The sequence below is a fragment of the Megalops cyprinoides genome, chromosome 16 (assembly GCF_013368585.1).
Source record: "Megalops cyprinoides isolate fMegCyp1 chromosome 16, fMegCyp1.pri, whole genome shotgun sequence".
NCBI classification, from domain to species: Eukaryota; Metazoa; Chordata; class Actinopteri; order Elopiformes; family Megalopidae; genus Megalops; species Megalops cyprinoides.
The window spans coordinates 24,944,567-24,971,630 of NC_050598.1; the positions used below are offsets into that span (position 1 = coordinate 24,944,567).

The window sequence follows — 27,064 nt, forward strand, 5'->3', positions numbered from 1 at the left end:
ACCCCAGGGCTCTGTGCTTGGCTTCCTTCCAGTTCTCCCTGTATGCAAGATCCCTCAGATTCCCTCATTTTTTTCCTATTACTGCTATGCTAATGGGACTCGTCGTCGTTTCTCTCCTCCCCCTCCCCTCTGACACACAGGTCTCATCATGCTTCTTAGCCCGGCCTTGCTGACGTCTTGCCCTGGATGACTAACCTTCACCTGAGGCTCGGCCTGATTAAGACTGAGTTCTCCACGTCCCAGCCAAGCCCTCTCCCCCACAGGACAACACTATGGTGTCTGCGTCCCAGACTGCCAAGAGCCTCAGGGTGGCACTGGGCAATAATTTGGCCTTTGTGGAACACACAGCATCAGTGAACAGGGCTGGCAGATTCTTCCTCTGTAAGACTGAAATCATCTGTCCCCTCCTCACCACTGACTATCCTCAGCTTCTGGTCCAGGCTCCGCTCCACTCCTGTCTGGCCAACTGTAACTCTGTCTTTGCTCATCTCCCTGCCTGTGCAATCAAACTGGACCTGAACCAGAACGCTGCTGCTCAGCTGGTCCACGACCTTCCAACACATTTCCACATCACACCCCTTCTGATCTCCCCCCATTGGATATCCGTAGAGGCTAATAGCCCTTTCAGAACACTGGGGCTAACATATTGCATAGTGAGAGAAATGGGTCCCCCATATCTACAAGCAGTCATTATAGTTACGCACTGGCCAGACCACAATGTTCTGCAACACAATGCCTGGCTCTCTCTCCTCTGAGGGGGCCCACATCCCAATTCTGTCCCCTATCTGTTCTGGCCCCCATGCAGTGGAGTGAGCCTCCCACAGCGGTCAGGACAACAGAGTCAATGGCCATCTTCTGCTACGGACTGAAGATCACCTCTTCAGACTGCATCTTAGCTCCTCTGTCTAGTTGTAGCAATTAAAGTAGTGAAGTGCTTTAGTGGTATTTAGCAGTATTAGTACTGTACTAATTCATCCATTGACACTAGTTAGTTTTGTTATTGATATGCTCTTACTGTAGCCCTTTATATTTTACATATGGCACAGATTACTGCAGCACTGTGTCATGTATTGACACTTATTAAGGTATAGTTTGACCTTTCTTTGTAAGCTGCTGTGGATGAGAGCATCTGCTAAAGGAAAAAATGTAAATGTAGATATGATGCACTGGTTATTGCATCATCTTGGAAAGAAGGCATAATTGCCATCAAACAGAAGATGCTGTAGCAAGCTGGCTTCTCTAAAGCTGCATCTGTGAATGAGGAAGCACTTGACAACTGCAATGCTTCATACTACAGCCATTTCTGAAATAATGCATTCTTTATCAATTATGCATTAGCGAGATACTCTCACGTAGATTAGTTTTACGGTCAGCCGTTAATCATGTAGCAGAGAATAGTTTTTCAGTGCTCTAATTCAGACTTGTTGCTTCAGTGGGACAAGGGGGTATTGAGCTCATTTTTCTCCCGTGTCTTTTATATTTTGTCTTGAAGACAAAGTCTCTCTCGCTCTCTCTCTCTCTCTCTCTCTATATATATATATATATATATAATTATATATATATATATATATATATATATTTTTATTCTCTCTGTCTTTTCACTCATAACTTCAGAATCTCCAATTGTACATTTGGCTTGTCTGACCGCAGTATCAGGGTGAGTCACCGGGTGCCATGCAACAAGTGAGTCCCATGACAAAGCTGTAGCTCAGACTCAGACCTGGGTTTGAGCTGTAGGACTCAAGTTCATGCTTGAAATAAGCACCTTAAACAGCTGAGCCACCTGGGAGCCTTTACCTGCCATCTATGCCCAATTAAGAAAACACTCCTTGCTCTACTGTGGATCACTGCGCTTTGGATGAGCGGACCGAAGCCCTTGCTGTGCGCTTGTTGAAGTTTGCTTCTCCCATTGTCAGAGACAGCTGTGCTGATGCTTTAAACGGGAGATCTACACTGTGTAGACAGCCAAAGAAAACGCAGTTGAAAAAATTTAACACACACACAACAATCAAATTAGCCAACTTGCAGTGTTTTAATATGCTATCAGTCATATCGCTTTTTTGACATTGTGCTCCAGGTTACTGTCCAAATGTGTGTTTATATCTTGTGAAACTATGTGAAAAGCATATTTTTTACACATGCAGTCAGAGTGTCTCCTTGAAGCCCCTACATGAAAAGAGTGGTTTTATTGATCTCCTTTGTTGGTAATACTGCTCTGTGGTATCGAAATATTTGCTTGATTTATGACTCCTCTGGTAATTAGAGCAGGCTTGACTTACATTATGTCTTCACCACAATGTTTGAACTGCACCCCACCCATCTGGACAGACAGATACATACAAACTACATACACAAACACCATATTCACATAGATGTAATAGCCTCGATAATCTGCCTGAGTTTATTTTAACTTTACATGGAAAGAAAAAATCTTTATAGACTGACTGCTAAATCCCTTCTGGTGACTTACATCACAATATATGCCTGTAGGATTTATTTTGGATTGAAATATTTTCTAGGAGTTTCACTTTGCCAAGAATATTTTTCAGTTTTTCCCAGATTGGCCCTTGGGTGTTTTTCTGTTTTTTATTCCCTCTGGTGACCCTCTGTACAACCCTGCCTGTACAATACGCCATGCTCTATAAATCTTGTTGCTGTTGTCATTGTTGTTTTGGGCAGCAGCCCGAAAACGATAAACCCAGTATCAGTCCATGACTACTGTCAAACATTATCCCTAAAGTGCCAGCCTTACTCAGATCAGATGAAGTGCATTAAGTGTGCCCTATTACCATTTCCCTGCAAGAGGTTAGGGGAATACCATAACAAACAAGCCAGTAACAGAATAAAAGACAAAAAAGACTTTTGGGCATTCTGATTAGGGGAATTTTTTAAAAAAAATCCCCTGGCAGTGGCAGCTTGAAATTAACTGAAAGCTGCCGTGGAAACTGAAGGAGTGCTTCTGTACCAAGCTACAAAGTAATTAAATCTGGTCAGACAGTGACGCACACCCGTGGGTCGTACCTAGCAGGGCCTGAAACAGCTGGCTGTTGAAGATGGCCGAGACTTTGCCCACGCTGGTCTTCAGGTCCTGTTCCTCTGGGCCTGTGAGGCTGGCCTGGTACTGCCTCAGTAGCCCCACTGCCCTCTCTGTGTCTGAGGAATGGAAAGACACCATAAGATACCTATGCACACACGCACACACAAAGCACTGAGGAATGTTTCTGCACCTTCCTGATATTGAGCAAAGGAATAACAATTCTTTTATGCGTGATTAAATGGGAAAAAACACCAGCTATCGCCTCCCTTTGACACTCTCAATTAATCACTTTATCTTTACAGACGTACATTCACAAAGTGGCCTCCGGATGGATATATATTAAACAGCTTAACGACACTTCATGAGAAAAGCGACGAACGAGTTGTGAAGATACGGTCACAGGACGACACGGTAACGGAAATATACTGGGAGAATAGAGCAACTCTGTGCGCGTGTCTCATCCGATCTGTGAAAGGAGCACATCCCATTTCCATATCACCATGGAGCACCTTTTGTAATGACAAGAGGGACACAACACATATTTTATTGATAATATGGTCGTGTAATGCATTTAATGAAATACGACAAAGGGTGTTTACCACTGGATACGAATTTGTAGAACCCCCCCCCCCCCCCCCCCAGAGAAACATGGTGAACTTGAACTTGGACGCAAGTAAATTACAATTTCTAATATCCCGATTTTTTCCTTCTTGGAAGAAGAGCGGGGTTGCTTCCGCGAGTGTTCTGGACCATGTTTTTTTCCCGTCATGGGTGGAGCCAGGTGGAGCAGGTGAGGAAAGTCACCTGGCGGTTACTCTTGCGATGCGCTGCATCCACAGCGACTGCAGTTCCGCTCCGCTAGCCTGCGCTTGCCTGCGCTTCCAGGCTTCTGGGAGAAAGTGCTCCACTGGCACGAAACGCGAGCTTTTAAATTACCAGAGGAAAAATACTTCCTGTTTCCCTCGAGGCTCGTCGGAACGTAAATTTGGCTCTATACCGCAGCAGCATATTTGAACGGGTTGAACTACGGTGCGCGGAAAAAATGCCGACAAAACTTTTAACCGTTCATTTTTTGACGCTAACCTGTCATTTTCTTTCGAAAGAGGCATATAGCCCTGTGTCACCAGTATTGTATTCACAATCGACACGGTTAAATTAGTTTTGCAACAATTATTAATTTTAAACATCAGAAGTATGGTTATGGTACAAGCAAATTCCAATTTAAGGAAATAACGTAAACATTAAGACAGACGCCAGTAAAAAAGAAACTTACCGTATTTGTGGACCATGGCACACGCAGTTGCCCGTAGGCTACACCGTATCGTTAAGGTTAATCCAATGAGTCACACGGAACGCATAAGACTGAAGTGTTTACACATTATATTGTCCTCAGTGTAATAAAAACACACTGCAATTTAAAATGAGATCGTTTCCTCAACAGTACCGGTTAAACTCTGAAGACAAAATTCCGTTTAAAGTTGTTTTTCAAAGGGAGACAGTGGCTAAATTCTTGTTTCAATAAAGTTGTCCTCTTGACTGACCCTCCCAGTCCCGCGGAACGGTTACTGGAACTGCAGCTGTGTTGGGCTTGGACAGTGGGAGCAGAGCACAACACCGTGCGAAGGTCCCAACGCGAAAGAGTTTGTGCGCCACTCCCGCGGACCCCTGACTGAAATGAGTTTTTAAAATGTTGCTAACTTCGATCGGGAAGGACTGTGAGAAACCATGGGAAAAGGTGGGGAAGTATCCTCACAGCCTGCGTTGGCAAGGCAAAACCATGAGGTGGCGTAGGAAATTCACTCTTGCAGAGATTTAATTCCTTTGACAATGTTAACAATAAGAGAAAGTTCTCAGGGAAGATTCCTCTCAGGAGACTGAATTCCTTTGATATTAATATTAAGATCAATAATACTACTACAACTAAAACAACAACTACTACCGCTACCACCACCACTAATAATAATAATGTAGATATTATTCGAAGAAAATAGGTGAAGAAAAGATTTGATAGAATTTAAAGTTACTTGTGTGAGGTCCTACACCTTTGTTTTAAGTAACACATGCTCATCTACCCACCTGAACCAAACCTGTGACGCCTTTCGTTATCCATTACCGTAAAATATCGGTCCCAACTACCTACATTACTCACCACACATACACAATTTACAAATACAAGTTAAGTACCAAGGACGTAAAAATAAATTGGTAACGCCTGCCACCCAGTGGACACAAATGTACTTTCTTATAAGTAGTACCAGTATAAGTCGAATATTTCATGGTAAACCGCAGACCTGAGCTGCAGCTGCAGTGGATCCGCCCTTTCACTGTCACTGAAACACACAAAAAATGTGACTTGTGCAAGCTGCAGTACATACATCTCAGTGAAATGATAAACTGTTATGTCCACGACTAGGTTTCTAAAACTAAATGGTAAGGTGAAATACAGTGTCCATTTCACTATTAAAGTCATGTGTCATTCAACTTGAATGGATACACTTATGTTGTGCTGGAAGTTGCTCTGGATAAGAGCATCTGCTAAATGAATGTAATGTAATGTAATGTGTGAACTGAACCACTGTTGGTCACTGTTGGTCTACTAATTTGAAAGAATGGAGGTCAGGTTATCATTTTAATCACAATTTCATGAATGTTCATCAAAGATACAATTGAACATTTAAAAATGTACAAAACATGAAATTATCAACCATGAATTTAAATCACTTTGAGCAAATGTGACAACATCCAGAAGTCTATTCTGCAAACAAAATATTACAATGCTACAAACTTCATCAAAATTATATTACAATGAATACAACTAAAATAATTATTATAAAACATACACCTTTCCCAGACACTCTGCTGTTAACGCCTGACAAATAGTACAAAACAGCACCACACCCATTCGCAGCAATAACCCACTAAAATGCCTGTATTTCAGATTTTCTCTTTTCATTTTACATGAACCACTCTCAGTCTCAGATTAAAAACATTGTTAAATAAACAGAAAGAACAATCACGCTACAAGCAGTCAGTGACAACCCATATCTACACATTCTTTACATTGTCAATTAATTTGTTATTATGACATTTAATTGCCTACACTGTAGAGAGTTTGCATTATTTAAAGTGCTATTCTTCCCATAAAAATTGAGAATATAAAAAAAAAGTTTCCTGTTACAATCATGTTTCTCTTCACCATCACGCAGTTTTGAGCAGTAGACACTTAAGGAGGACCTTCACAATAAACACAGACAGCACTTCTGAATGTGCCAGTTGCTTCAGTAGGGGGCAGTGTTGGGCCAGCTCAGCAGTTTCAGTGCAGGTAAGTGGAACATGGCACATCTTACATCAAATGAAAAAGAGGTTTGCCGTTATCAGGGAGATAGACTGATGCAATGTCACTATTCCTGTCCATATGCCACAGCTATTTCCACTACTCAACATAGTTTAGGTAGCCCATGGGGGAGAGAGCTTTTGCCACAAGCACAGCCCTTGTGATCTTCAAAGCGGTCGCAAACCAGCAATCATCCATGATGTGAACTAATTAGAAGGCAAGAATGGGTGGAGTTCTGCCTGGTTCCAAAGTGCCGATCTGTTTCTCTGCCTATGTTTCCTACAAAGGAACAGACACATTATTTTACACTAGTATCCAGAATGCACTACTTATCACATGCAGATACTGAACAATGTTTTCTGACCTGAACCATAAAATCAATTCAAAGTATATTACATTGACAGTTTATTAACATATTATATAACTACAAAATTTCACATGTTCCTATCTGTTCTGTTAGGTTCTACTTTGTGGAAGGGACAGTGTGATGAATTGAGACGAGACCAGTCTTGCAGAGACAAGGTTTATTCCCCAGGAGCCAATGTTACGCACGCAAACAGCGCCCAGACTAAGACTGCCTAGGCTCAGGTGAGCACTCACAGAAATACCTAGGTGTGATTAGGCCACAGCTCAACAGTTGTTGATTGGGTTTAGACAGAGGCAGTGGATTATAGGCACTGATGTGTTGATGACCCTTTGTTCTATGTCAGTTCCCACAGATGATTTGGTAGCCACGATTTGGTGTCATCTGCCTTGGTATGGCAGTGACACTTTGTTCTGTGTGAGTTCCCGTAGACAGTTTGGTGTCATCTGCCTTGGTATAGTTGTAACACTTTGCCCTATAGTGAGACTTTGCCCTGGGACCTATCCCTGTGGGTAATTAGATAAATACAATGTAGATCCTAACACTTCATAATAATTGTGTAAAATAAAAACAATGGATGTTTTATCATTTATTCATAATCAAAATCATCTTACAGGGCAATGCACAGCTTTCCTGTGACTGATGTAATGGCTTTTAAAAAGAAACTAAATTAAGAATGTTTAAGTCACATTTTTTACTTCATAGGCAAGTATGGTTTATATATAACATGCTGCTCACAAAGTAACAATGGTTGAAAATCACTCACCATTGCAAGAGAAACAGCATCAACATCAGAAGTACTGATGCAACATCCACAGATATCCATATGATTTTGTACCGGTTAGGACTCTGAAATAAAAATACATACATACACACACACACACACACACACACACACAAATGAATGAACTTAAAAAGGAAAAAAACTTACATTCTGGCTTGGAACAATATAAATCAGAAGTAACTTAACCAGAGGTCTATTTCATTGCCATAGAACAGAAGTTTGGATTTTGGGTAGACATAGCTACAGTTGTATTACAACTCCCAACATGCTGAAAAGTGGATCATGTCTAGAGTGGGGTGACCTGGGTGTGGCAGACACTAACCATATACCAGATGGGCTCGTTCATGTCCTTGAAACGATGGCAGGCGTTGGTGGTGACGGAGCTGGCGCCGGAACACCACAGCAAAGAGAAGAGCCAGGGCTCGTTCACCCCCCAAAGGTTCACTGATATGTTCCTTGCCCTTAGCTCCCTGTCAGAGACAAAACCCCCCAAATCAGTGTCACTAACTCCCTCTCTCCATGTCAATGGATTTGCCAGCTGTTTGCAACATACAGCATGTCCGCTCTGTAGTTGATCACCCTTAAAACGCATGGACTGAAACACAATCAAATTAAAATTATACAGACATGCTGCATATAAATGAAAGCTACTCATCCCTCCTCTACAACCCCATTGAATATTCTCTTTATTTTTACAGTAATCGGATCAGATTCAAAGCAATATGGGAATCATTCTTTAAAGCAATAATAATAATAATGATATAAAAAACAGATGCATGCATGAATCTCTCCAGTGAATGGACTGCTGGACAGTTACTTTTACTTTCCAAACAGGATGTCCTAGAATACACCCCCTCATGTTTGGGAAATTCTCTCTGAAACTCACTTTATGTTCTTAGAATCCACTGTATTGTATTTTAGGTTCAGCCAGTTCCCTCTCTCAAGGTCCATTTGCGTCTTGTTGCTGTAGACATGCTGAAACCCTGGTGCCTTCTCTTTCACTTCGTCCCTGTGTGTGGAGGGCAGCCACAGTACCTAGGAGGTCCACAGAACAACCACGTCAAAAAGATTACTCCCTTCTGCAGGCTCAGGAGCAGGTCACACCCTCTCCCCAAGAACCCATCCCTTCGCCTCCACACTCCTTCCTGCTTCTCCAGTGACAGCAAAGAAATCAGACTGGGTTGCAAAAACTACTTGTGGCTGAAAGATGGCACCAAACTGACAGGTGATATGTAATAGAAGGGCATTATGAAAGACCAGCAAAGCAGACACAGGGCAGTTAGGCATAGTGGTAAGGGACAGGGCTCGTAACCAAAAGGTTACTGATTCAATTCCTCACTGGGGCATTGCTGCTGTACCCTTGGGCAAGGAACTTAGCCCAAAATTGCCTCAGTAAATATCCCGCTGTATAAATGGATAGCGAGTAAAAATTGTAATCTGTGCAAGTCACTGTGGATAAGAGCGTCTGCTAAATGACATTAATGTAACGTGTCATAATGCGGACCGAGTTATCCGAGCCCTTCACCGATGCCTGGATCACCTGGGCATGAGAGATGTTGGATTTGAGGATGGTGTCCACAGCGTGGGACCAGTCACTGTTGTTATGTGCTTCATTCTTCAGGTCGAAGATGAGGGAGGTGTTGGACTTTTTTGCCAGGGTGAGCAGCTCCGCAAGGGAGGGGATGCTCTGATTCTTGGCGATTGCCTTCTCCTGTTCTGACAAGGAGGAGACTGTGCCAAAGGGGTCAGTCTGAAACAGAGTAACACCCTCAGAGTGACACAAATCCCTGTGCGCACACACACTTGTACACACACACGTACACACACACATGCTCACACACAAGCACCAAATGCTCACACACACATACACGCACATATGAATGCAAACACACACATGTGCATATGCAGCAGACATCACACACACACATCCATGACATGATTGCATTAACACACATACACACATGCCTGTACACACACACATACACACACACACATATTTGTTCCATTTCCCTCCCTAAAAATCCACATATACATCAACAAGCATCAGATCTGTCTCACTACGGTGGATGTGAAACCCGGGGAATAAAAAATCATTTGCCACACATTCACTCTGCTCGAGCCATCATCCTCCTTAAAGCGGTGCCTCACCCTGATGAACCATTCTCCTGCGTTCAGTTTCAGTAGCTCCGCCCAGGTGAAGCTGGAAGACTTGTTAAATTCCCTCCCCTCGAATATCTTTGCCACATCAGTCGTTCTTACGCTGTCATCATCGTGCATTAGGAATGGAACGCCATCCTTACTGGGATAATAAAAGCAGAGATTTGGCATTTGGTCATGTGACATACACACCTTTTCTCTTTTTTTTTTACAATGCGCCTGACCACAGTTGCACCCTCCTGTTCTAACCGATTCATCCCAGTCCTACCTGACTTGCACATCTGTCTCAAAGGCCATCACGTCACACTTCACACTCCGTTCGAATGACATCAGGGTGTTCTCTGGTGCCAGCTGAGACGAAAACGATCACGAAATGTACACATTATCATATGCATGATCATGTATTTCAGTTTTCTTTGAAACTGATTCCAATGTTCAAGGGCTCAACTACACAAGTTACTTTCCTGGATTAGGATGCCATGTTCCTATAATTAGGATTCCGACTGATCGTTTTATGTCATTATTAAAGCTGTAAATCTAATTAGGGCATGGCTAGTGTTACCTACATGCAATAAAAAAAGTCAACTGACTGGCTTGTTAATCACGCCTTTGACATTACCATTGAAAGTTCTGGGACTAGTGCCATCTTGCAAAACATTATTGTGAAATTCAGTATGCACACTGAAAAGTAATCTATCAGTTCAAGCACCGAGGCTCTCTCCTCACGGCAAATCCTAGATGACTAGAGCACATTGTGTGCAATATAAAAAAAAATGCATACCAATGAAACAAACGCAGATAAGATAACACTAACTCAACCTGAAATGCTATAGTGTTCCTCATAAGAAGAAAGTGACATTAAAAGGCCTGGTGTGGCTCTGTAAGATAGCAAGAGACCTAGGGAAAGAGTGGGTTTGGACACATCCTGTAGGCATCAGCTGTATGCAGTCATTTCACCTGGCGATTGCTTTGCACACCTACTAAACACCTCCCATGGAGTTCATGTCACATCAAGTATTTATTGACTTGTTTCCATAATGAATTAAAATTGATTGACTTGTTTTCATTTCAAATTAGTTCTTACATGATAGACCATAATGGTAACACACTGGTGACAGCAACAGGCTTTAAGAAGACACAGGAGGTCACAAAGAGAGGCCACCATATCTTTTGTCACTGGGTGGACGGTTTGGTTCACTCACCATGGGTGCTCCTCGGTGGCCGATGAGCGCTGGTTTTTCGGGAGGCTTGTCCAGCAGGCAGGGGGATGTGATGGCAAGGGGGCAGAGGAAGATTGCGGCCGACACCACCACAAAGGCCACCATGATTATGAACCTGGACACTAAAGCACACAGACACAGTCAGTGTGGCTAGTGGGAATGCAACACAAATTCACAGAGACGACCATCTGGGGACGCCAAATTTGCATGCACGCTTAGAGTTATATGCAATATAGAATAGTGTTATGGTCACACTCACTGGTCTGTGCTTTTTAAATTGTTTCTTGTCGCCACCTTTACCCTGACACTCATTGCGCTGTTTGAAGTTGTTGAAGTTTGCTGTTTGAAGGTGTGTCGCATTCGTTGCCCTATAGGCTGTAATTGTACAAATCTGATAGTACTGTGTCCTCAAACAGACCTTGCTCTCAGCTGAGAACTGTCTCATTGTGGAACTGTACACATCCTGTCCCCGTACTGTCGCTATACTTACTGTATGCACTTTTGTACGTCGCTTTGGATAAAAGCGTCTGCTAAATAAATAAATGTAAATGTAAATGTATGAGGGCTTTGCTAGCCTGGTCTGACACTGTTACTCATTGAACTTCATGGATACACTTCTGTTCTTTTGTGCCGGAAGTCGCTCTGGATAAGAGCGTCTGCTAAATGAATGTATTTTAATGTATTGTAATGTAGAGTTGTAATGAATCATAACCAACATTTCAACTGGGCCTGTGGTTAGCAGCTGCTGAGCCACTGGATGTCTGTGTCAGTGGCGTCGTTAGGTCCGATCATTCAAGGCTATACATTCGGGTAGCCCCGAATATTTTAAGCCTAGCCCCGAATATTTTCGCCCTGAAAAAGGAGGTGTTTATAGCAAAACAACACACAGACTGTGTAACAGAGCGGAACTTGACTTGCAGCGTCTGAAGGTGTGATAATATTTATTTATTATAAAGGTAAATATAACCTCCCCAACCTACCGATGCCGACCTCCCTTCAAAAAAAGAGAAGCCCGAGGCAAACTTGACTTAGCCCCGGATCTTTTCAATAGCTAGAAACGCCTCTGGTCTGTGTCATGCCAAAGATAGTCCTTAAAGGAAAACGGTCCCCATTGCCTCCTCTCTCTGTGCAGTGCTTGGCATTGCAGAGACGGATTGGGCTGCTGGACCTGCAACGGACTGGCACCCTGTCCATGTGATCCACTTGTAATGTGCTCTCTGTGCATGTCACAGAGCTCAGGAAGAGTGCTGCCTGGTGAAAGCCACACAGGCTCAGAAACAACACACGTTCTGTGTGAATGTTAATGGCCACTGTCAATACAGCGACAGTACGTCAGCTCACTGCACAGCTTGCACTGACCTCCTCTCTGGCTTCTGACCACCCTCTGGAAGACAAAACTGCTGAGGAGAGTCAGGGCCACCACACCACCCAACTGCAGGAACGGAGCTGTCGCCTGGATCATGCACATACACACACACACACACACACACACACACACACACACACACACACACATAGCACAGAGGTGATTTCAATATACTGTGCTAAAGCAAACTCTCCACCCACAGACACACACAAATGCACACTGACCCATATTACAGTACTCTACACACACACACCATGGCTTGTTACATTCTGACACACCACACACCCACACGTCTTCAGACATCCCGCTGTGGCGCTTTGACTCAATACCTGCAGAGACAGATGCACCGTGGTCCATTCTTCCTTCCACTTGAAGGTTATCCCAGCAATCCCTCCGGCAATGATGAGCACCGCTAAAAACAAGAATACCTGCACAGGGCCAGGCGACAGGGGATCTGGTTACACTGACACGCTCACGCAGTCGGGCGAACGGTACATTTAATACGTGTCATTCAGACAGCTGAGTGTTGCTCTACAGTACCTGAAAAACACGTGGCAGTGTCATGTGACACAGGCACAGACGTTAAGCGGTGCAAATACCTTGTGGATCCAGTGCAGCTCCAGAGGTTCTCTCAAGGCAACTTGGAACAGTGCAAACAGCTGCAATTATACGCATGTATTTATAAACATGGGAACAATAAAGTGATAATTACCATAGCATAGTCACAGTAAACAGTGTAACTAGGCCACATTAATCCGAGGCTCCTGACTATATGCTTTTGTAATTTCACTCTCAGCTCTATATTCGAGTAATGCTTCCATTTTTAAATAAACCAATTGAGGTGTCCCAGCAAGGACATTAAAGATAAGATAAGATAGAACTTTATTGATCCCACAGCAGGGAAATTCACATGTCACAGCAGCATTAAGACAGAGGTAGAAAGGCAAAGTGGCAGTGTGCAATAAGTTAAAAAATAAAAAAATACAAAAGAAAATACAAAGAAATATCCTTTCAATCTCTGTATACATCTCTCTCTCTGTCTCACTTACCAGCAACAGACAGCAGTATGTGACCAGTACTGCAGCCACAACGACCACCACCATGAACCAATTGATCCATTCAATCCGCTTCTTCAGTTTTGAGAAGGCAAACCTGTTGGGGACACAAAATGTCAGACTGCTGACATTCGCTCAGCCACACCTTGTTCAAACTGTGCTGTCGCAATGTTAATAGTTCCACAGGTCAGCTGTCATGCAGTTATACAGTGCATACATGTAGTACAACAACAACCAAAAAAAAACATGCCAGCTAGACACCCATTCCTCCATTCCTGTTTGGCACATTGTTCTCTAACAGAATTATCAACAAGGCTGTACATTCAGGGCCATCAGGTTTCAATATGTTCACGGCAGTCTCGATAAACAGATCTGGTCTGATGTCTGACAACTCTTGCCACAGTGGCAGTGTGTGTGTGTGTGTGTGTGTGTGTGTATGCGTATGCTTTTATAATTGCATATGTGGAGCTCACCAGTTGACGTCATCCTGGTCATTGACAGCCATGAGGCAGACGTACATCCAGAAGATGGTGAGCAGTGACACCACTGAGAGGATGAGGAACCAGCAGCATGGACACTGAAAGGACGAGATGACACAGGGTAGGGGTTAGAGGGCAGAGGTGAGCAGACAACAGCTCATCCTAGAGCTGGCATTACCCATGCTGAATTGATGATGAGCACCTATGCCAGATTGAGCCAGTTTTATACCCATTAAGTTGTAACTGTCACACGTCTCTCTTAACTGATCTAATTAAACATGCACCCACAGGCATCTATAATTCATTTTTATGCTTTTGAAATTTCCAGCTCACACGCACATATACGGTTTATATACACATATATTTAGAGAAATATTTACACACTCATCACAGTGAGTGACATACTGAATACCGCATAATGGCCTCTTTTCGTGACGGGCAGCCCGCCACATGAACATAGATGAGTGTCAAACCTTTATTGGAAACCAGTTGGTTTCTCGGCAAGGAAACATGTGACAGCAGGGATTTGCACACAGGAATTAAGTGTGTATGCAGTGTTTTTAATCCGTTATTAGTGGGTCTTTCACTCACATTCCTGTATGACTGTACCTCTAGGAAGAGGAGGCGTGCTACGTAAATTTTACGCAACGTTCCACGGTGGTGACAGGCCTCTTCTTGTCTAGTTTCGCCCATTGCTCTTGTGGAGCCCTGTGGGGCTTTAGCACCTATGATTTGGTAACGGATACACACCCTTAACCAATCCCAATAGTTCTGTGGGAACCATTCACGCCCCGCAGCCTCCCCCGATTTTTCCCCCGCGGCCCCATTCCAGAACCAGTCCTTCCCGCAAAGCTGGTCTGGAATGTCTCCAAATGGTAATTAGTCCTGACACACATGCACACATGCACACACACACACACAGGGAGCTGCTCAGCTCTGGGAACTAGGGCGCCAATTAACGTACCACTTTTCAATTCCAATGAATTCAATTACTTTTCAGCCATTACATAGTTCTTCAGTCTGACCCGGGAATTGATTTGTTCATTTTCAGCTGCATTTGAAAATGAACGCAATACATTCTTAACAATAGTTTCATAACTTTTTAAGTCCTGTCCAATGGCATTTTGATCTCCTGTAATCACGATGATTACGCAGTCACAAGGTCAAACAGCAGCAGCAAAGCTGTTCAACGTGACGTTTTCTACCTGTGTGGGAAAATTGTGGCCGTTTGTTATGTTGTATGTGCTGGTGAAGTCCCTGTAAACTCACTGGAAAAGGACCCAGAAGTTTAGCGCACCCTTATGGGAATCAATGACAATATATAGCTGCTCTCTACACTTAGTCATTCCTCTGAAGACTGAATCACCTGGAAAATGTTGAATCATAAAATGAAAAGTGAAACAATCAAAGTAAATCCCATGAGAATGTATCAGCAAGTAAGACGGTTATGAAGTAATGAACGGCAACACAAAAGGCAGAATGGTGATACAGATGGCAGTGCTTCTGCTGAGGATGACCATGGAAATGAGTCGCAGGGTTGCTCACTCTCTGCCTTCTCCTCTCTCTCTTAGTGCGCTGGCTCCAGTGACAGCTATAGATGCCCCGGCAGCATATCCGGCAAATGCTGTCCTGCGATGGCATCGTCTCTTTCATCTTCACGTCCCCCTGGCAGACCGAGACTGTGGCTGAGCCGAGGAGTTGGGGTGCTGGGCTCGGACCGGAGGTGGCCCCTTCCTGGTGAGCCTTTCGGTGGACGTTCTGCGTCTAAAATGAAACAGAGAGGAAGGTGAGAGAGGGAGAAAGAGATACAGAGAGATATGTGAGGAGAGGGTTTTTCCCCCCCCACACAAATCAGTCTCCAGCAGGAGCTCTGTGTAAACAGGCACACAAAGCTCCACTCCATAGGGAGTCGTGAGCAGAGGAGCGCTGTCTAGCCCTCTTCTGTTACCAACCACCGCACAGGCACACTGAAACTGGCAGGAGGAGGAGGCAGAGTGTGGGGGAGAGGGAGGAAGGCCGTGCTGAATTCTGAAACCGTGGAACAGACTGCAGCAGCATCCTGGCACTCAGCAAACGAGAGAGTTGGGGGGGGGGGGGGGGTGTATAATCTTGGATTTCTGGTCATCTGTGCAGACAAGCTGCCTTCACCAAGACTCGAAAAACGGCACAGAGACGATCGTTCTTCATTTCACAGCAGGGCTGAAGCGACCAAAGGAGAGGAAGAGAGGGGTAAGAGGTAAAGAATGCAGTCCTTGTGAGGTTGCGACAGACAGGCTGGGACAGCTCCCTGACACCCCGGCTCCTCCCTTTTCCCTCGCGTTTGGCACTAGAAGTGGTCCTGCTACCCAAGGCTGCCACATCATATTGTGCATTAGGTAGCTGGGACCTAGTGTCAGCCAACTTTGAGACTTTGGAGGCAGAGGCCATGACAGTTGTCAGTTCTCCAGCTCCATCATTCTCTTTTATTAAGCAAAATTATGAGAATGAAACTGAAAATTATAATTTAGTTTTAACTGAAAAGGAAAAAAATTCAAAATTCAAGTAAAATTAGTCAAAGTTAAAAATTAATAAAAATCAATCCAAGCAAAATCAAATCCAATCCAATAGATCATGCAAGCAGGCAAGGTACCTTTAGCTTTTAATCATTAACCATTTTCCCCCCAAGTGTGGGGTCTAATGTAATATTAAACAACCAATAATAAAATGTCAGTAAAAGTGCCCTTTGTTGCAAGAATTTACTGACTGACATCAAGTTTGGGTGGTATTGATGGCTGCGGGCATAATAAAGTTAATGACTAACAACCATATTTGTTTGAGCCAGGGGAGGAACAATGCTAAGTAACATTAAAGCCATACTCTTTTCAGAGAGATTTTTTGCATATCTGTGTACAGAACTGAAGTATAGAACAGAAGACAAAGAAATCAAAACACATAACCTTTCAATGCCCCAGCACAATGGCAAACTTTGACAGAACGGGCTTTTATCTGGACTGGAGCGCGGGTGATGTGAAATTCAATTCTCAATGTTCATGAATAGCTCAGGGCACGATCATCGGGACGTACTGGATCAAGTCACAACTGAACTCCAGTCCCCAGTAAACATGTTGAAGCAGGTTATGGAAGAGTGAGGTGTCAGGAGTTCCAGTTGGAACCCCAAGTCCACCAAACAGACACTCTGGAACAGACGCATAGGAATTTGCATACTTGCATAATGTTTCGAGCTGTCGCTGTTTGTCAGTGCCAAAGTGGTGCCTGATTTTCTAGGTAACCCCTTCAGATCCTCACAAGACTATTCAGATATACCCTGTGGTATCTGAACTAAATATATATAAAACACTGTCATACAAAATATTTCTATATATTGCTTGTTTTATGGTTAACCTAACACCACCCACATTGTTTAAATAAAAGTGAAAATGCTTTTTCTTTTGAATTATGCCATGTAACTATTTGAATAGGATATCATGGCATTTAGGTACGTGATCACTATATTTGCTCTTACTTGAAAACCATACATCCCAAAAGTTAGAGTACCTTTGCTAGTACATGCTATACATTCCACGAATGTACCATCCGCCACCGGAGAGCAGGTGGATTTTCCGGGTGGATGGGACCAAAAGTTCCAACATCTCCATTCACAACCTTGTTCCGTTCATGAGATTGACCCCCATGGAATTTCAGAAATACATGATGTTTTGCCATTTCTGAGTGTACTGTATGTAGCTGCTGTACGCCACACTTGTCTATGAATTTTATGAAAAGGTAGTAAGCACAAGTGCCACAATCCCAGACTTAAACAGTCACATTACAAATTCTACTTATTTAAAATGCATCACATTTCAATAATAACAATCTGTTTAAAAATCTTAAAAAAGGGAATGTTCACCCTTCTGTATCAATGTGTGCAGTCAATATTCTTATCTGCTAGGCTATCTGACCTCCTACAGATAACATAACATGGCTGACATCCAAGCAGCTAACAATACCTCAACTGGATCTGAAGGTAAAAAAGAAGTTTATACAAAGAGAAAGAAAAATATTAGAGCACTGTAAGATTGACTCCAAGGCATGTCTTCAGTTCACTGAATGAGGAAACCAGATGAAAACAAATGGTAGTGGGAATTATGCTCAACATACAAGGAAAATTAGATCTCCTAACACCTTGCTTTACCCAAAAGCACTCAAATTTGTACACACAGAAACTGGATGCTTGAATTTATGTACAGTATTGTTGAATTGTGATTCTAATTATTCTTTTGCATTTATATATTGCAAACTTTTCCAAATAAATCAGTATGTCACTCTTGTGGTGTAATTTTCTTATAAAGCATGTAATCGATTGCTCCGAAGTGAAGATTTCAGCTTTAGTTCATTTTGTGGTATAATCATTGTGTCATTCTTCATCGTGGGAAAAGAGCATTTCACTTTTATCTCAAATCCAAGGCTGTGCACATAATGACACAGGCAGGTCCCCATGAGGTGACACACACATACATGAACATGCCCTCTGCTTCAGTACAATAATTTCACTTATATTTAACCACACCTGATCACTGAGAACACATTCTATTTCACATTAACTGAACCACCAAAGTCATGGGATTCCTGGCACACGCTGAGTATTTGTCCCCAAGCACTGAACGCTTTCAGGGAAAACCAGAATGGAGAATAAATTTGATCTGGAGTTACAGAAAGAGGTACACAGGGGTAAAATACTTGCAAAGTAGGGGATCAGATTCCCCAGTGAGTGTTTTGTAAATGATGGTGGACCACAGCAACTGACTTCTTGCACGAAGGAAACAACCACTGAATCAATCTACCCAACCTGCAGGAGAATGTAGGGCAGTGTTTCCCAAACCTCTTCCTGGAGGACCCCTTGTCCTGCATGTTTTAGACATCTCCCTGCTCCAACACAGCTGATTCAAATGATCAACTTGTTATGAACTCCTGAAGCTGCTTAATAACAAACCGATCATTTAAGTCAGCTGTGTCGGAGCAGGGAGAGATCTAAAACATCCAGGACAAGGGCTCCTCCAGGAGAGGTTTGGGAAATGCTGGATGTAGGGGAGCGTGCTGATGCGCCACCTGCAGAGGAACCAAGGGTGTCAAGTTCACAGAACAAGGTTTTGAAAGCAGCACTGTGGTTCAGATTTCTGTAGGAACTCAACAAAAATCAGAACTCAGATCTGATGCAAATCTCAAGTCTGTGCAAAACCTAAGACCTTACCTTTGTAAAATAGTCACTCTTCAGAGTTTTTTTTCCCCCTGGTCAGGTTTGTGTGTGTGTTTGCTGGGTAGTCTTTGTGATTCCACTTCACACTTCTTCATAGCTGGGAGTTTTTCCATGTCTCCCTCTGGTACTGAAAACACAACTCCATTACTGTGTATAAATCAAGTGTTTATTGCATCAGTCCACCTCGATACTCAAAGCGGAAACATGAACGACAAATTACTTTAACTGAAACTAAGCAAGTAGTATTTTTCCCTTCTTACTTAATATTTTTCATTATCTTAAAAGATCACCAAACTTGTGACATGTGGAAACGTAGGAAAATGTCATGCTTCATTTCATTACTCAAACGTAAGGACAACTGCGTGATAAACACATGATTTAGCAATAAAAGAATAAAATTCACGTCACAATGAAAACAGAACTTGTCCAACATTTTAAGCCCAGCAGATCCGTACTAACAGGTGCTTTGATTCCTGTGTCTTCTTTTTAATCTCCATAATATTTGATGAATGAATCCTGCATGCTGGCGCAGGTTATGAGATTAAGGAGAGTCAAAAAGAAATAAGACGGGTTATACCGGCAGTTAACCGAGTTGGTATCGGGAAGTCTCGAAGCCTTACACGTGTATTGTTAAACAAGACATTATTTTACGATTATTTTGCTCTTGTACGAATAATTATACTCCACTTAATCATTCTCTGTGTTCGTCAACGTTAACCCATCCATGGCTTCATGGCTGCCAGCACCAAAGTGCCGGTGATAACTAAAAACACCTGTAGGCTGATATCACCTCCCATGGAAATTCCTGGCTGTTTGTCAGATTAATTCATTCGGTTCCAAATTTCCTATGTTTCTTCGACTTTCACTTTCTCAAAACTTGAGTCTCCGAAATAAATGCTCAGTACGACAGAACCTGCAGTTATAGGCACTTTCACTTTTTGACGTTCAAACTCTAGCCTACTGTCTTTTCATTTATCATTTATATGCGACACGTGGTGTGAGAAAATTGTTTGGTTTCACCTTGGTTGAATGCGATGCCTTTGCTAGCCAAGAGATATGTAGATAATGTAGCTTCCGTAGTGAAGTTCCCAACATGAAAATACTAGTCTAAATCAGCGTTTCCCAAACCTCTCCTGGCGGACCCCTTGTCCTGCATGTTTTAGATCTCTCCCTGCTCCTGCACAGGTGATTTATATGATCAGTTTGTTATTAAGCAGCTTCAGGAGTTCATAACAAGTTGATCATTTGAATCACCTGATAGCTAAGCAGGACTACTGCTTAGCTATCACCTCCAAGTTGTTCTTGAATCATTTCAAAATGGGCCGTGTTTTCCACAAACAGAAGAAATACTTACTGGTGTTGCACTGAATAACACCTGAAAAACAAGTGAACGAAGGTAGGGCGTTTTCTCTCCATCCCACCTGTATATTCTCCCAAGAACTCACTCTGCAGGTAAACAAGCAAACCAAGTGCCAATGAAAAGCTGTAGTTTGAAACCACCAAAAATTGGTCTGCATGTTGCAGCAATCTAAATCTAAATAAGCAAACAAATTGAATGGACCTTGACTGAATTTGCTTCATCTGAAATGATGCAAAAAAAAAATTCACAGTAAAAAAAAAAAAAAAAAAGTTACTTTGAGCATGGACCTAAACTTTTAACTGGAAAAGGAATTAGTTGCAACAATCCCTTTGTGTGTAACTAACCTCAGAGGCAGAGAGGCAAAGACATATTGTGTAGTGTACTACAGCCATGACCCTGTGTTCATTATCTACTCTACATCAGTGCAGCTTAAGCCAGAAAAAGCAGACATGCCCTGCCAGCAGGTGAGTGTATGCATCAGAAACGTAACCATGGCAAGCATCCACCTTGCAATCAATCTGTGCATCATGCGCCAACACCTGAGGCAAGCTGTACTTTGACACGGATATATATGGGAGTGTATACACCATTATCCAACGGATAAGGATAAGAATCCCGATACTGACCCACAAAGATTAGAGCAGTGGGTTCCCCCAAGCCTCAGTCGTTTGAATTGTGAATTGCTCCTTGGTGTTCTCATTTTGAATACTTTAAACACCGCTGGTGGAATGGCATTGTCAATACACATTCTAATTACGTTGTTTCTATTTCCTAAAATGTGAATCTATTAAATTCTTGTACAGCTTACTGTAAAAAAAAAAAATAAATAAGGCTGTACTTTTTATTAATTTGGCTGAGGTGTAAATTCAGAACACCCTTCCGCATTAAAAGAACCTGTTCCCATTTCTTAGAAGTTTTTCTTGCATTTCCCCACAAAGGCTTTCAGTTTTGTGCCTTATGTTCCCATTTCCTTGCAATGGAATAACACGGTAAAGGTTCCCTCATTAACTTACTCAACCAGTTTATAAATTCACATATTTGCCTTAAACATTTCACAGTTAACAGCAAGTGCATTTAACACAGTTTAACTTCTCCGGTTCAGCAATCACCACTAATGATCTATACACTAATATTTTTCATTTATCCTGCTATGTACTATATGTGTTATATGGGTTTGTTCCCTTTGTCCCCTTGTGTCTCTCTCTCTCTCTCTCTCTCTCTCTCTACATACATATTCTTTGGAACATTAAAGTAGTAATTACCTATTTCATTTCTTAACATTTTACATCACATCTACCGTCTAAATGCCTTTAACCTCTCAAAACATCAGTATTTGCCAAAATCAAGTGATTTGATCACAATATATCAGTAGAAAATGCCAATGGTCCTAGGAATAAAAAGATTTAAAAAATTACATGAATTTAATGTTTCTTGGGCCTTAATTTTGATTTTTTTTAATGAGTGTTTGAAACATACTAATTACATTGTATTAATTACATGCTGCACTACCAAGTCTCCAAAAATGCATGTACATGTCACTGTGCCAAAACCCAAAGGCAATAAAAGTTTAGACCAAATTCGTTCAGTGAGGCTAAGGACAATCGGAAAGTTTTTTTTTCAATATTTGGCACCGTCTATTCTGTGGTGGTTATCCTGATGATTTAACAATTTTTGCACCCCATTTAATCACATCTGATTTCCAGTCCATCAAGCTGTGGGCATCAGTCTGTCTCCATTTACCAACTTCCTCCATACCTCTGCATTTCATCAAAACCTCACACACCTGAGGTTTTTGGGTGTAAGTGAGTGATTTTAATGCAAGTGACTCAAAGCTGTTCAATATGTGCTTTTTCTTTGTGTTCAAGTGGCAGGGTACACACGCAATCCAGAAACCCTCAGAGAAGCCATCCATCAATACAAAAGGTAGGTTTCACAGCCGCAACCTGACTGATAAGCAACCCAAAAGCCACCATATTCTGTGCATAAACTAGAAGACTGACACCAAGTACCTCTAATACAAGGGAAATGGCCACTTGCATTCTAAATGACAAAAGCACATTTGCAACACTTAATAACAATGTTTTTACTCTTTTTTTATTCCCATGAAAACATGTTAACTAGCTAATAGCTAATTTTACTCACGGTTACCTATCTACTATCTGGGCAGAGAGAATGAGCCATCTGGTGTGTTACTGCCAAACTAGATAACAGATAGTAATGACTGTGTATCACTAGCTACCTATCTTGATAATCTCATACAGTTGCAGTATAGGCAGGCAGGTAATGGAAGTAAGCACACACCTTGAGCCAAAGCCAGTCCGGGGGTTGGAATATGGTGCTTAAATACCAGAATTAATAATACCAGAATAAATTGATGGTTCCACTTCTACTTGCCCTCTACAGCGATTTCCACAGTAGTGATGTTCTGTGTTATAAAATAAGGTAAAAGCTATAATGTTTTGTTATATTATGGATGTGTAACAATGGTACAATCACATGTGTGAACAGAACTAGATTGTACTGATGAAAGGAGATTTATATCATGTGCTAGTGTACAGGACCCGTTTCCATTTGAGGCATTGTGTATTGCTAGGATGGTAGTATATAGCCACAGCTGTTATTTCATTTAGTTTTGCAGGATTTTTATTATATATTGTGTGTGTGTGTGTGTGTGTATAATTAGTGTTCCCGCAAAAAAAGAATTTCGATTTAATGTGCTGTTACTTGGCATAGCGATTATATAATAAAAAAATGGAATTAAATCATTTAAAAACCATTGAACTAGTACAGTTAAATATTCTGCCACAGCCCATGTTTCCTGCTGTAGTTCAGAACAGTGTAACACCTTGAGTTACGATACTCAAAGAAAGGGATGCCCAACTTGCCCACCGGTAACAATATCGACTGATTGCTGTCAATGGACATTAGATAGGCCTATAGTACTCATTTCTTTAACACGGGCACCTAATACGTTTCCACAACTGGTCAAATGTGTACAAACCTTAAGCATCTTGACTCACCCGTTTCATTATACATTTGGCCAGTTCGGAGATAGATCGACAACTTGCGCAATAAATTCACCGGCTCAAAAGCTATCCACTCGAATAAAACAAGAACATAATTGTAGAGAATGCTGTCTAACGACCTTTGAAGCCTTCAACCATCAAGTACTCCTTACTCACACAATTACGGATAGTTCCGCTCTGTGAGTTTACATTTGAAAACACACTAGCATTAAGATAAAGTGATGAAAAATCATTAACGTTTTACAGTAAGGAAAATACAGTGCAAAATACAGTGCATACTTGCTTTTATAAGCCCGTTTCTCGCTATTTTCTTCTCTCATCACCTTCAGCCTACTGTTTTTCTTCATTAATACCAATTACCATGAGTATTGGTGTTCGCATCATTAACAGCAGTATTCTATTGGCTTCTACCAGTCTTACAACAATATCAATAAAAATCAGTAGTATACATAATTGCATATAATTTTGTTTGAGACGAGAACCCTCCTGTGTAACCTGACTAAGTTCCTTTTGGTGGCGGCGTTTGCAGGGTACACGTGTTTTTTTAGTCCAACTCCTATCCCTTTAACGTATCGCAACGAGTACAGAAAATTTGTAATTTGGTAACAGACTTTATGGTCAAAATATCGGGCAACGTAGGGATTCAAAATACACATATATACCATATACTAAAACGTGTTTTAGCATTCCTTACCCTAAAGTGAGTTTTCCTTTTAGTGAGGCAACATGCGAATGCGTATCAGCTGCTCGGTCGTATTTTCCTGCTTTCACTTCATGCTCTCCCCTTCTCTGTATTGTCATCCGGATAATTCGCGCTCTGAATGTTAAATAGCTCGAATGAATGGATGAGATGTTCTTTGTTTTCACGATGGCCAAGTTAGGGGGAGTGGTATCGGGGTTGGTTGGCATTCAGACAATCGTAAGTAGCAACAAGTTATGACGGTCGCATAATGCTGGCTGTTTTTTGCTGGGATTCAGCCCGGATCAACCATTTGTGTGATGAGGGAGGTGTCTAGATAGACCTTTGACTTGTTTCCTCACGGCTGCTCCGGGTTTTCCATACTATATCCTTACAGTAACGTTGAGACTATTGTCACAATTGTTCGCCTAAAAGTTCTGTAGGACAGTTACTAGCCGGCTACTTTGGGAATCAGTTGGGAGTTTTTTTTTTTTTTTTTGTTTCCTTGTCTGGTTTTGTTTTCAGTTCCCAGAGGTTGGGGACCGGGAAATTTTTGTTAGTTTATCAATTATTTCTTTTTTTTCTTTTTGGGGTTCTTGACTGTGTGGTTTGTGTTGTTTGTCGGGGCGGAGTGGACCACAGGCCTTCCTGGCGGCGGTTCCTGAGACGGAGCGACATGGGCCGGGACTGTTACGAGCTGGGGAAAGGGGAAGACAGCAGACAGAGAGACAGCGGCCTCGGACCCCCCCAGTGCTGGCATGTGATGGGGAGTGGATAGCCCATTGTCGTACGTACGCACCCCGGTGGTGCAACCAGGGTTGGATTATGGACTGGGCCAGTGGGGCTAGTGCCCTGGGGCCTTGGACTGCCAGGGGGCCTCGAAGCCTCAGGCTCCGCAGTGCGTGGCCCAAGACTTCCAAAGGAAGTTGAACGCCAGGGCCCTCAGTGCGCACAGCACAAGCTGACCACTAGGCCCCTGGGTGCTTATAGCACTAGGGCCCCCCAGACCCCTCAGTGCTTACAATGTGAGGGCCTGGGAGGCCCCATGGCATTTAAAGAGTGAGATGACCACTAGGGCCCCTGGGCCCCTCAGCACCTACAGTGTGAGGGTCCCTGGGCCCCTCCGCACATAAAGCATGAGCTGACCACTACGGCGCGCAGGCTGACTCCAATATCCAAATAAAGGAAGCCGGGGGGGGGGTCTCCAAAAGACATGTGCCCAGGGGCCTCACGGGACCATGATCCGGCCCTGGGTGCAACCCCCCCCTTCCCTGTTGAGTCGGCCGAGTGGGGACCCCCCCACAAATGTGAGGTCGGGTCAGGCGCGGGAAGGGCCAGAGTGGGGGCACTTGGAGTGGTTAATAGCGTGTGTGTGGGAGAAGACCCGAGTGGTCCGAGTGGTGTGTGTGTGTGTGTGGTGTGCTGTGTGGGGGTCACCCATACCTGTGGGTTATCTCCGGGCTGGGTGGAGGAGTCCCAGGAGAGCAGGTTGGGAAGGGGAGCAAACCAGGCCGGGGGGGTGGTGAGTCTTGGCGTCCCTGTTCGTATGCATAGTTTTTAAACTTATCTGTTAAAGTCCCGCTTTCCTGTTACGTACTCTGTCCTGGCGTCCTTTGTGGTGGGTGGATTCCAAAAGGCTAAAGAACCGGTTGGGGTTCAGGGGCGAGCCAACGCTGCTCCTGACACACGCTTCAGCAGACGGTGCCCGAAGACATCCATGTGGATCATTGCTTGGAAGAATTTAACAAAAATAAATATATCCTATATCACTACAAATATTGAGAACAAACGCGCATTAGTTTAACCGTAAAGTTGGATCGGTTTGATTGTATGCGTCAACAGATGCAGGCTGCAGAAGTTTAGGGATGTGAATTAAATCTAAATTAGTTCCGTTAAATTGAACTGTTATACGGTTTATTTAATGTATCTGAGTTATTATATGTGTTTGCGGTATGAACATGTGTAAGATTTAGTGTTAAAACTTGGCTGTTACTTGGGATCCAACAAGACAACACTAAGATCAAATCATCCAATCGACTACGTGTTCGTATCGGCAATTGCTTACAAAGCGTTTTCATCGCCATTTGTGCCCAAAGTAAGTATTTCAGTGTCCAGTTAAAAGGAAAGCTGCTACAAAATACTCAATAAAATACTAAACCAACACATCAAGTCTTGACGACTCTTACACAATCCGGTAGGGCTAAACATTTCTAATAGACCACGTGTTCGTATCGGTAATTGCTTTCAAAACGTTTTCATGACCATTTGTGCCCAAAGTAAGTATTTCAGTGTCCAGTTAAAAGGAAAGCTGCTACAAAATACTCAATAAAATACTAAACCAACACATCAACAGTCTTGAGGACTCTTACATAATCTGGTAGGGCTAAAAACATTTCCAATAGACGACGTGTTCCTATTGGTAATTACTTACAAAGCGTTTTCATGGCCATTTGTGCCCAAAGTAAGTAAAAAGCTGCTACAAAATACTCAATAAAATACTAAACCAGCACATCAACAGGTCTTGATGACTCTTACCCTACGGTCACACGGACTACACAGCAGAGAGACAAAGCGACCGGCTGCCATTCATTTCCAACGAGAGTTGGCGAAGTACAGCGACAACAGACAAGGGTTCCTGTGTCGTCCGTGGGACCGTAGGGTTACATAATCTGGTAGGCAGGGGCGGAGCCGATGGCTCATTGCAGAGGGGCCGAGGACCTGTAGTGGGCCTTTATATAGCCTGTAGGCTTATACAGCCATATAGGCTGTATGGAAATGCAAGACAGGTGCAAGGAGAAACTTACGGAGACGGAAGGGCAGAACGGAGAGATTCTGCGGATTCTGCTCATATGCTCATTCAAAATAAATATCCCGGCGAGAAACTTAGCTAGGGGTCGGTCGAAACCATTACGCCCTCAGTCTGACTTTTTATTTTTTGCCGCAATCAAGACACACAAACAAATTTTATTC

General features: G+C 42.8%; 2 protein-coding genes across 7 annotated transcripts in view; both read right to left on the bottom strand.

The window, feature by feature from the left end:
- dlg3 (discs, large homolog 3 (Drosophila)) overlaps positions 1–4,635 on the bottom strand; it is an 87,228-nt gene extending 82,593 nt beyond the window's left edge. For both annotated transcript variants that reach the window (XM_036548099.1, XM_036548097.1), the window contains exons 1-2: positions 4,311–4,635; positions 3,022–3,153 (exon numbers count right to left, since the gene is read on the bottom strand). In XM_036548099.1, coding sequence (XP_036403992.1) covers positions 3,022–3,153; positions 4,311–4,326 — 148 coding nt within the window. In that variant the 5' untranslated portion in view covers positions 4,327–4,635. The remainder of the gene's footprint in view (positions 1–3,021; positions 3,154–4,310) is intronic.
- Positions 4,636–5,821: 1,186 nt separating this feature from the next.
- gdpd2 (glycerophosphodiester phosphodiesterase domain containing 2) lies at positions 5,822–26,694 on the bottom strand. Of its 5 annotated transcripts, none has more exons than XM_036548313.1 (16): positions 26,630–26,694; positions 19,024–19,156; positions 15,342–15,560; positions 13,791–13,894; positions 13,312–13,414; positions 12,862–12,921; positions 12,592–12,690; positions 12,256–12,349; positions 10,879–11,018; positions 9,945–10,027; positions 9,668–9,818; positions 9,060–9,269; positions 8,406–8,554; positions 7,842–7,989; positions 7,502–7,584; positions 5,822–6,650 (listed from the first exon to the last, which is right to left on the bottom strand). In XM_036548313.1, the coding sequence occupies exons 3-16, from the start codon at positions 15,447–15,449 to the stop codon at positions 6,578–6,580; spliced, it is 1,605 nt and encodes a 534-aa protein (XP_036404206.1). In that variant the 5' UTR covers positions 15,450–15,560; positions 19,024–19,156; positions 26,630–26,694; the 3' UTR covers positions 5,822–6,577. The 5 variants fall into 5 exon arrangements, with proteins under 5 accessions (XP_036404206.1, XP_036404203.1, XP_036404204.1 ...); XM_036548310.1 differs by lacking the exon at positions 26,630–26,694 and adding an exon at positions 24,110–24,328; XM_036548311.1 differs by lacking the exon at positions 26,630–26,694 and adding an exon at positions 20,384–20,402.
- Positions 26,695–27,064: the final 370 nt, after the last annotated feature.